This window comes from Myripristis murdjan, chromosome 23, assembly GCF_902150065.1.
Source record: "Myripristis murdjan chromosome 23, fMyrMur1.1, whole genome shotgun sequence".
Taxonomy (NCBI): Eukaryota; Metazoa; Chordata; class Actinopteri; order Holocentriformes; family Holocentridae; genus Myripristis; species Myripristis murdjan.
In genome coordinates, this window is record NC_044002.1 from 21,838,126 (window position 1) to 21,849,071 (window position 10,946).

The window sequence follows — 10,946 nt, forward strand, 5'->3', positions numbered from 1 at the left end:
TATTTCCAGGTTTGGAAAATTAATTCGATCATCTCCAGTTGTTCAGAAAGTTTGGGAATTGCCCCAAAAAGTCTGGAAAAGTTTGAAACGATGTTCAGTTTTTTATGCTCAACTCTCACTGGCATGTTGTCATTTTTGTTGTGAAGAATAATCTGCCAGATTATTTACATAATTTGTGACCCATGTAGCTGTGGTGATACAAGACATGCTCTACATTTTAGGTGGGCAATCCGAACCTCAGTGTAACTTTAGCCCGTGTAATATGATAAATTACCAACAAAGCACCACACTAAGTTGTAATAAGAGACGCATGAGGTGGAACGTCGGATGAAACTGGGTTTGAATGGAGTTGGAAGATTGTGACACCAGTTCGCCTGCAGCTGAAATATGCATCCACGGCTTCTCTGAATGTAAACACTGTCACCTGCTTTTTTTGTGTGCATATACAGTCGTCCCTCGCTATAACACGGTTCACCTTTCGCGACCTTGCAGTTTCGCAGATTTTTTTTAAGTGCAATTTTGCATCGCTTTTTTTTTTTTTTTTTTTACTGGACTTATTTTTCTACGAAGGTTTGAACTTTGAGAGTTTAAACAAGAGAGAAAAGTGAGAACATGTTCATGCCTGTCTGAGAAAAGTGTATAAAGTGTGTAGTGAGGGGTTTTACAGCCTTACAACATCTAGAATAATTGTAAAAAATAAAGCTGACTACTTCGCGGATTTCGCCTATTGCGGGTTATTTTTAGAACGTAACTCCCGCGATTAACGAGGGACCACTGTAGTCCCGGGTTAAAAAAAACCAAAACAAAACAAACACACACAGAAAAGCAGCTTGTGCAGAAGATTTAATGAGGATATGGACCATATTGAATGCAGATCGGTCAGAAGGTGAGCTCTGGAAATGTATGTGGTGTTTAAATGGTGTGTGCAGCTATTTCAGGCTGTATATAAATGAAGAGCAGTGTTGTTACTGGACACTGGCTGTGTTAGTTCACTCTGAGCCGGCTGCTTCCCCTGGCCCGCCGCCCAGAGTCGTCCCCCGTCCCTCCCCGGCCCCTCGGTCCTTCATTATCACTCTGATGGACGACAACAGGGGCTCCGCTTTTCTCATCTCTTCTTTTTTTTTTTTTTTTTTTTTTACCAGGCCTCTGCTCTCTGTCCTGTGATTGATGAAGTGCTAAATTTAACCTACATCATTAGCGCTGTGTGGCACTAACCTCAGCTCAGGCCCGCCGGCTTATTCGATCCCTCCGATCCACCCTGGTTTTCCCCTCAGAGTATTTCAAGTGTTTTTGCGTAGTGATCAGCTGTGGAAGCAAAGGTTAAAAAAAAAAAAAAAAAAAAAAAAAACACCGAGAGGGCATCATTTAGTTGTGCAGATGAGATAAGCTTAGGATAACATCTCACCTTCAAACCAAAGAGAAAAAAAAGAAGTAAATAAAAGCACCGGGGGCTGAAGTGAAAGGTAAATCTCATACTGTGTGGTCGTCTGCCTGATAATCACAGCCTCGGCTTTCACACCACCGCTCGCTCTTTTGTTGCTGTGCCCATTAGAGCTTGGCAACATGCACCGTGTTTGTTGTCAGGGTTAGGCTCTTACTTTTAAAAAAAAAAAAAAAAAAAAATCTGTCTTTTGTTCTTTTGTTTCCCGCCTCCAGACAATTGTTGAGCTGGCGGAGACAGGCAGCCTGGATCTCAGCATATTCTGCAGCACTTGCTTGGTAAATATGACACCTGCTTTCCATAGAAAGTCACAAGACACTTGAGATATTCCTTTGTTTTTCCATTTTCAAGGCTTATAACCAATTTAATTTACTTTACAACTCTGTTAAATGTGAAAGTTGGACCTGCTAGCTGCTTCTCTAGAAACATTTCCCTGGCTTTTCTTTGTTTGATTGGTTTTGAGTCGGTGTGTGTTTTTTTTCTCGCAGATACGGAAGCCCATCAGGTCCAAACACTGTGCCGTGTGCAACCGCTGCATCGCCAAATTCGACCACCACTGTCCCTGGGTGGGGAACTGTGTGGGTACGTTAACACCGCCACACACTGAGGACGAGGAGGAGGAGGAGGAGGAAGCTAACAGCCACAGCAGCACATGCACCTCCCGGCAACCAGCTGCTCACAATTTCTGTTCTCAGATTCCCACTTTGCGGCTTTTTAATTTAATTTTATTAGTTCCATATTCCTCTTTAAGAAGCAACACATGTCCCGACCGGAGCAGAAAAACAATAGCAGAAGTGATGCGGCACCGTATGCGAGAAACAATACCAGTTTTCCTCTTTCCTTGTGATTTTTCTAGTGTCTTCTATTACAGCTACACTTACCAGCTTGAACCGCTTCAGATTCTATTCAAACACAGATTAAATCTGACATTTAGACTTGAAAATAACACTCCAAGTAACGAGCATGCCTGGACAAGCAGTTTAATTTGTGCATTAGTAAAATATGCCGTGTGGGAAGCTGTTTTATTGTCCTCCTCTTTAAAAGTTACCTCCAGTGTGTTTCACTGAAGGGAAAAAAATGTGATGTGTTTTAAAAAGTCTTGGTGTTTTATGTTCGTTTTTAGGTTGTTCTGGGTGTTAACTTTCACTTGTTTGAATCTTGTGGTGTGTATTTGTGCCAAAAACAGATTTTTTTTAAAAAATGTTTTTAATTTTCACAGCACTAGTCTTGATATCCTGTCTCTGCTTCCACAGTCAGAACAGCAGGACGCTTCAGTTCAGTTTTGTCAGGGTTTATGTGTGAGGAAAATTATTTTTAAAACAGTAAAATTTAAAAAAAAAGCACAAAGTAGTAAACCAAACTACTTATTTAAGTGCCAAAGAAAAAGCTGGCGAAAAAGTTATCTAAAAGCAAGCAGCAATAAAATAAAAGAGGAAAAATCAGAAATGACAAACAGCGCCAACTGGATTTGATAGCAGATTAACAACAGAAGCAGCGATATTTGGTTTAAGCAACAAGGAAATCAACTGAAGCGGCGAGAGAACAAAGTCGCAAGGAAGTGAGGGGTGTGTGTGTGTGTGTGTGTGTGTGTGTGTGTGTGTGTGTGTGTGTCCAGGCCTGTCTTTGCAGCAGAGTTTGGAGAGAAAAGGAAGGAAGGTGTGTGTGTGTTTGTGTGTGTGATGTGTGTCATATCACTTCCCTGCTGACCCGTGGAGAGCAGCTGGTCGGGTCGGCGTTTTTGTGGAGAGGAAACTGCCCGGTCAGACGAGCGGTCTCGTTTCATGACTCAGCCTCTTGTGTCTGCAGGAAGTGGGAATCACCGCTACTTCATGGGTTACCTGTTCTTCCTGCTCTGCATGATCTGCTGGATGATGTACGGCTGCATCTCCTGTGAGTGGAAAAAACACCTTTCTGTCCTAAACTCCATAAGTCGCTCCTCACCAGCGGCAGAGAGAGTACTACACACTGCTCAAAGTAGAAGTACTGTTCCTCTGCTGGTATGTGACTGCAGTAGAAGTAGAAGTACTGTTCCTCTGCTGGTATCTGACTGCAGTAGAAGTAGAAGTACTGTTCCTCTGCTGGTATGTGACTGCAGTAGAAGTAGAAGTAGTGCAGTAAAAATCTCCTGCAGTAAAAGTCCAAAGTGTCTCATGTCAAATGTCCTGGCAGTCAAAGTGACTGAGCTCCTTTTTCCAAACAGTAACTGTGTTAGCTGGGATCTTTTCCATGCTTCAAACTACATTTCTTTAAAACTTGCATTACACAAAACATCTTACTGCACCTTTAACTCATTTTTTTTTTTAACCTCCTAGCAGACAAGTAAAGTAAGATCACAGGCCCTCCACACATAATCCTGTGCAGTGTCTCTCACACTTAATCATTCTTGTTGTATATCTGTCTTTGTTGGCTTTCCTTGTCTTCCTTCTTTTTCTTTTCCTTGTTCGTCTCTGTAAATCTTGTTTCTTTTTTCTCTCTTTCCGCTGTTGGTTCTCTTTGCTTTTTTTAAAATTTTGTGTTGACCTTTATTGTCTTTCTTACCATGTCTTTTGATCTTTATTTCCTTTGTTTTGTCTCTCTTTTTGTCCTATTTGTTTCCTTCTTGTCCTTCTTCTCTTTTTCATTTCTCATGGTCTTGTTCTCCCCCCCTTGTTTCCTCCTCCTCCTCCTCCTCCTTCGTCCAGACTGGAGGATCCACTGTGCCACCAGTTACGCCAAGGACGGTTTCTGGCTCTACCTGACCCAGATCGCCTCCTGCTCCCCCTGGATGTTCTGGATGTTCCTCAACAGCATCTTCCACTTCATGTGGGTGGCCGTGCTCATCATGTGCCAGCTCTACCAGGTCGGCCTTTTACTTCTGACCCACCCACTTCATCCAGCTCAGATCCACTCACAACACATTTTGGGGGGAAAACTGCCTTTAAAGTTCATTAGGTCATTTGGTAGCTCCAGCGTGTCAAGTTTTCTTGGCTGCTTTGCTTTTTTGATAACCACAGAGAAAATTAATGATCCCTCTTGTTAGTTATTAAATTGTAATTCAAACAGAGCTTTTTTCTTTTTTCCTACATATCAGAAATTATAATTTAAACAGGGTGTCTGCAGGTCCTTTAAATTGTAAAATGAAATGTCCTAAATGCAATTTTTAAAAAATGTTAGGCCTTAAAGGTCAATAAATCGTCTTATATTTGAATTTATGAGGTCATAAGGTGTTAATGAGGTCTTCATTTCATTCTTCAGACTGCTTATCAGATTCCATTTATCCATCTTTTAATTTCTGAATTTCTGAACCTAAAACTTTCTTCCTGCTGATGTTCTTTGCTGAGCCTGTTGGGCTAAAATACGTGTTGTAGATAAACATGAACCCACTTTTCACTCACTTTTATATACAATTTAATGCATACCAGAAACCAGACTATTCACTTTAGCATCTGTAGCGAGAGCACAAGACAAAAAAACACAAGACTGACTATGTGGCACTTACCTGCGATGCTCATTCGAATAAGAAAAAGATTTTCCCAAAAGTGAGTCTTAAAATTGGATCGAATTTATCTTGAATGAGTCTTGTCTTTGTCGTCACAGATCGCCGGTCTGGGAATCACCACCAACGAAAGGATGAACGCTCGGAGATACAAGCACTTTAAAGTCACAGCCACGTCCATCGAAAGCCCCTTCAAGTAAGTGCTCTTTTTTTTTTCCCCAACCCTTTTCTTCATTTCACTGCCACACAAAGACAAAGTCTCATTTTCTCAGCAGGACTGCACCAGCCAAGATTCATGATGCAGATGTAAATTTGCATATTCATGATGGATTCTTTATTTCGTATTGAACTTTGGCTGCTGCAAGCCCAAACACCGAGTGTGAAGAGTCCGCAGAAAAGTCCATAACATGAAAATGAACAGAAAGCTAATAATGTCAGGGTTCCCATGGGTCTTGGAAGTTTTGAAAAGTCTTGTCTGGGCAGGGAAAGTCAAGGAATTTCATCAATTCTTGGGACAAGTCATGGAATATTATGGGGTTTTATTTGTCAACCTCAGCTTAAAAAAATTAACTAAACTAGTCATTCGCCAAGCAGCTCTTTTTATTTGGCATCTTCTGCGCATTTTCACCTCCCCTGCAGAATAAAACGGAATAAGAGACTTTAATAAGAAATCTGAATCTGATTTTGGCTTAAAACTTTGGTCAGGGGTCGTGGAAATTCAACGTTTTGGTTATGGAAAGTATGGGAGCCCTGTAATCTTGGCCTACCGATGGAGCTTCTGAAACAGTTATCAGTTAATCTGGCAATATTTTATTAGTTAAGTGGTTCCTATGGGTAGCATTTCATGTTAGCTTAGCATAAAGACTTGAAGTCTATGGGAGTCATTAGCTTAGCTCAGTCAAAGTGGAAAAAATAAACCTTACAGCATCTGTGAAGCTGTGGTATTTACACAGTGGATCATGTGGATTTGAAATACATTGTGTATCGCTGCACTACAGGGAGGGCCTGGCTTACAAATTGTTTTCTCCAGAAGCGAGAAAACGTTTGTTTGGTACATACCCCAGAGAAATAATCACATCGCTGTTATTTCAGTCTTTTTTCCACTGAAAATGAAAATAATGATGTACAATCGTATCACAGATTGAAGATCTGTCAAAGTAATTGCACTATTTTTTTTTTAACTGTGTCTTTCAGCCCTGCTGGAAAAGCAACAATACTATGCAATATTTGTCTGTCCCTCTGTTATTAATGGTATTCATGTTTTTTTTTTTGTTGTTTTTTTTTCCTCTACAGCCACGGCTGCATCCGAAACCTCATAGATTTCTTTGAGATTCGCTGCTGCGGTCTGATCCGGCCCGTGACGGTGGACTGGACCACGCAGTACACAATAGAGTACGACCAGACATCTGGCTCGGGCTACCAGCTGGTGTAAAGGAGGAGGAGGAGGAGGAGGGGGAAGAAGAAGAAGATGATGATGAAGAAGAAGAAGAAGAAGGGGAAGGGGGGGGGCTAGAGGGAATCAGGCGTCGTCCGGAGGAAAGAAAGAAGACAGAAGGAGGGTTTCCCTTCGAGCCCCGGCGTTCATATCGGAGCGATGCTGTTCTCGGGAGCGCTTGCTTTTTTGGACCATCTCTCCCTCACCGATCAAAAAGACTGAAAAAAAATAATCAGCCGGGACTAGCATGCTGTTACGGGGCAACACCACACCAAACCTTCCCCGCCCACCTCCCGAAACACCCTCACTACTATTACTACTACTAATACTTCTACTACTACTACTCTACGGCATCAAACTCCACTTTCATGACTGTTGCTACTGTCCGGCCCCCTCCCCCTCGTCTCTTCTCCCCAGGCCCGTTGGACGGTGCTTTGCTGCCAGGCATGAAACGGAGAGGGGAGAGGGGGGGAAGGAGAATTCCAAAATAAAAGCTCTTCTATTTGTTCACTGTACTGGAAACTGGACGCCGCAAAAAAAAAAAAAAAAAAAAAGGAAAAAAAAAAAGAGAGAGAGACAGCAGCGTGATCAAACGGCAGTATCGTTCTTCGTCTCCTTTCCCTCCCCCGAGTTTATTATTCCCCTAAATCTTATTTATGGTGTCCCTGTTGATGTGCCCTGTACTTTATTATTATTATTTTTTTTTAATTTGTTGTCATTATCGATTGGTTCAGGAACTCCGCTGTTCCTGTGATACTGTGGTGGCCAGGGGAAGCTGAAGGAAGGCTGTTATTGTTTTTATTAATATTATTATGATGACGATGATGATGATGAGGAGTTTGTTTCTAAGTATGATTTAGATAAGGGAATGTCTTTTTAAGGTCTTGATTTTGCACCGGGATTAACTTTCAGCTCGTAAAGAACTGATGAGGATCTTGCCAACGTTGTTGAACTTGTCAGAGAAAATCAGTCGCTTGCAGATGGAGCCGCTGGAGAAGTCCCGCTTTTTTTTTTTTCTTTCTTTTTCTTTTCTTTTCTTTAAGCTTTGCCGAATTAACGCTGCATTCGTCAGCTCGGTTAGGAAATGCCATAGTTTTGTTGTTGCAGAACGCTCATTTTTTTAACACACCCTGTCTGCAGTATTAACGCAGGAGAAACGCGCGGACGGGGACTTCTGCAGCGGCTGCCGCTGTAGACGTGACCGAAAATATCCTACAGACAATGTGATACAAGTATATTTATTTTAAAGCTATTTATAGATAAAATAATTAAGTCCTTGTACCATCCTATTTTTACATTTCACATCATTTTTAGCCGAGTAGGATTTTATCAGAAAAAAAAATTATTAAAGCAGTTCCTGTAGTTGGACATGGAGCCCCTGAGAACTCTACCATAACCCTATAGACAGGTACAGCACATGTATTTATTAACAGAGGAGTTAGCTTATAAGAGTTTTTAAAAACGAGAACAATCTGAGGCCGCGGAAGGACAGACCATGTCATCTGTGACTTAACGTGAAAATGGTTTCAGAGTTTACAAGAAAGGTTCATTCCACGTGTGTTTGTCGAAATGTGTAAAAAAAAAAAAAAAAAAAAAGTCTTATTTCTTTGTTTTTTGGGGTTTTTGTTTGTCCGCACGTTATGTTTTTTGTCTGCCTACAACATTGCACTGATCACCTTTTTTTTTTTGTTTTTTTTTTTTTTTGTTTTGTTTTCCAATTCCTCCTTACTCACCGTTACTGAACAGAAGGGCCGAGTCGCGCCGTTTCAGACCGACGACACTTCTATGTTTACAGAGAGGAAGAGGAGGGCCCGATCGCAAACGGCCGCCTATCTCGGTGCCCCTCCTCCTTCCCCCTGAGGTCGCATCACTTCCTGTCTGGATCCCCGTGCAGTCGGCTCCACAGCAGCAGCAGCAGCAGGACGGACTGAAGTGTAAAGAATGTGCATCTGTACATAAACAATCTAGAAATATTTCTCTGTGAGTGACTTTCTTTTTTTTTTTTTTTTTTTTTTTTTGTCAGTGTTAGTCGAAGCTGCTCCTGGAAACTTTGTTCTTTTTTTTTTGTTGTTTTTTTTTTGTTGTTTTTTTGGGGGGGATTTCACCCAACCAAACGGAGAGAAGAAAAAAAGTGATTATTACTCCAATTGTATGACTGTAGCTTTTAGTGATGTCCGACACTGCTGTCTATAGGCATTTTAACACCCCTCCCTCCCCGCCCCGCCCCGCCCCTCTCATCCCCCTGCCGAGAAACTCCACTGCATGTACTATGCTTGGGACAGCCGGGCCGCCGCCGTCCCGTCGACCCAACCCATCGCCATCCAAGCTACCGAGGCGGCGGCCCGGCGAGCCACGTGTCTGTATATAGTGAATGTTCAGTATTTGCAAGTACTTTTCTGCGTTACGTTCATTTTTGTCTGTTATTTTTATTTTATTTTATTATTTCATTTCCTTTTGTTGTTTTTTTTTTTCCTCTTTTTTTTTTTTTTTTATTGTTTTCAAATCCAGTGTGTGTATCTCTTTGGTGCAAGTCGTCTTTTGGTCCGCGGGTGGCCAGGTCGCCGAGTCCGGCCGCTCCCGTGCAAGTGTGTAATATATTTGAATGTTTTCATGCTGGTGGACTCTAGTCATCCTAAAAGGGTTTTTTTTCTATGTGATATATTGCTGGGTTTGTTATATCACTGGATGTACAAATTGTAAAGCAAAGACACTAGAGAAATAAGGCCAACGCCAATTTTTTTTGTTTGTTTGTTTGTTTTTTGTTTGTTTCTTTGTTTGGTTTTGTTTTTCTAAAAGCTGAAATGTGATCATGCAATAGTTTAAGGAATAGCGTTCAGAGGGAGGGTATATTATACTAAGGCCTCCCGACTTTTTGGGCCTCATGTTTGCATCATCAGAAGGGGACGGTTGTCTCATCATTTCACATGCTTTACTCCCCCCCAACTCCCCCCCCCAAAAAATCACCACTCCCTGAAAATGCTGCGTCCCCCTAAAAGGCGGGCGCGGTCGTCACTGATGTCAGCAACGCCCTGCAAAGGCAAATGGCAATAACTAGTTTTTGTGTGCTTTTAAAGTTGCATCAAACGGTCATAACTAGGTTTTTGAGTTCTTATCAGCATAAATAGTACCTGTAATTATTATTAGATGACAAACTAGCCACATCTGTGATGTATATCTGAGATAACTTTAAAGGAACGGTTTACCCAAAATGCAAAAAACAACAAATCAACAAAAAAAAAGATAATCTTCCCCATTTATCTCCTAATGCGATTTGGTGAGGTTTCCTGTCTCCCTGCATAATTCAAGAGTTTTTCACTGGCAAACTTAAGCTATCCGCCTAAAAGTCATACTCGTTGTGGGTGAACAGACAGATTGCCAGTGTTCTTCAGCAGGAAATAGCTCCCAAAAATACCCGCCAAGGCCCTGTGGAGTTTCGGTGTAGTGTGTCTATCCATTTTCGTTGTGATTTGGCGAGGTTTCCAGTCTGTTGGCAATCTTCCCCGTCTATCCTCTTTTGATTTGTCAGCGTTGGGGCCAATCTCGGAACAATATTTCAGTTTTTCCGGTGTAGCTGCTGGCTGCTTGATTCTGTTTCCGTCGTGCATTTCTGTTTCTGTGTCTTTTTATTACGCAAGTCAGACGTTTCTCCACACAGCACGCAAACATCGATAGTTTTTGTAGGTGTTTTAGGTCCAGACGACATTTCTTCCAACATGTTGCGCCTCTTCCGCTCCACACACGGATTATTTACCTTCATAAAACCAATCGTGGTCTACAAACAGAAACCAGAACGCTTCCGATACCAAAATATTCTCCCTTGCCTACAGATTATGTACATAAATATATATCAAATCTGTTTCTAGAGATTAGGTTTGGGCAGATACAGATTTGCTGGCGTTCTTCGGCAGGAAATAGTTCCTGACAAAACTCGCTGTATGTATTTTCTTGTCAGTTTGAGCTTCATAATCGATGGATTGGGGTGAAAGGAGACTGGAAACTTCACCAAATCACACAGAATCTGGATGCATAGACTGCACAGGGGGGGAACTGGGAAAATATCTTTTTTTGTTGTTGTTTTTTGTTTTTGTATTTTGCGTGAACGGTTCCTCAAAGTCATCTTCCTCCCCACGCCGCTCCTGCAGTTTGTCTTTGTAGGGCAGGTTTCACCGCTCAGAGGTCACTTAGGACATGAATTTGAAGCCATTTCAGTCCTCACTAGTTCTTCCAACGGCCAACACGTCTTTTTCGTCGCCCTTCTCATCTCACCGTGTGGGGGGGGGATTAAAAAAAAAAAAAAAAAGCACATAATCATCTCCAGTGCCTCTCCGCCCTCCTTCAGGACATCACTGTAACTCCGCTTCAGATGTAAACATATTGGGCATGGTTCAGTTTTAATGGCTTTAATAATAAAATACAGTCAAATGTGAACGTTTGCTTGGTTTTAACCCGTGCTTGCTTCCCATCAGTCGGTATCGGTCATGCAGCGCTCGCCTGCAGTCAGATCCACCAATCAGAGGTAAGGTGTCACAACACAAGAGCCAATCACAGATCCAAGATGGCCACACAGCCGTCGGCTTATTGGGGAAAAAGTGAAA

At 41.9% G+C, this 10,946-nt stretch overlaps 1 protein-coding gene across 1 annotated transcript in view; it reads left to right on the forward strand.

Annotated features, from left to right (window-relative positions):
* Positions 1-10,779, forward strand: part of zdhhc17 (zDHHC palmitoyltransferase 17) — a 49,153-nt gene extending 38,374 nt beyond the window's left edge. The window contains exons 12-17 of the mRNA XM_030045468.1: positions 1,657-1,719; positions 1,930-2,023; positions 3,248-3,331; positions 4,123-4,280; positions 5,018-5,112; positions 6,210-10,779. Coding sequence (XP_029901328.1) covers positions 1,657-1,719; positions 1,930-2,023; positions 3,248-3,331; positions 4,123-4,280; positions 5,018-5,112; positions 6,210-6,348 — 633 coding nt within the window. The 3' untranslated portion in view covers positions 6,349-10,779. The remainder of the gene's footprint in view (positions 1-1,656; positions 1,720-1,929; positions 2,024-3,247; positions 3,332-4,122; positions 4,281-5,017; positions 5,113-6,209) is intronic.
* The last annotated feature ends 167 nt before the right edge of the window (positions 10,780-10,946 follow it).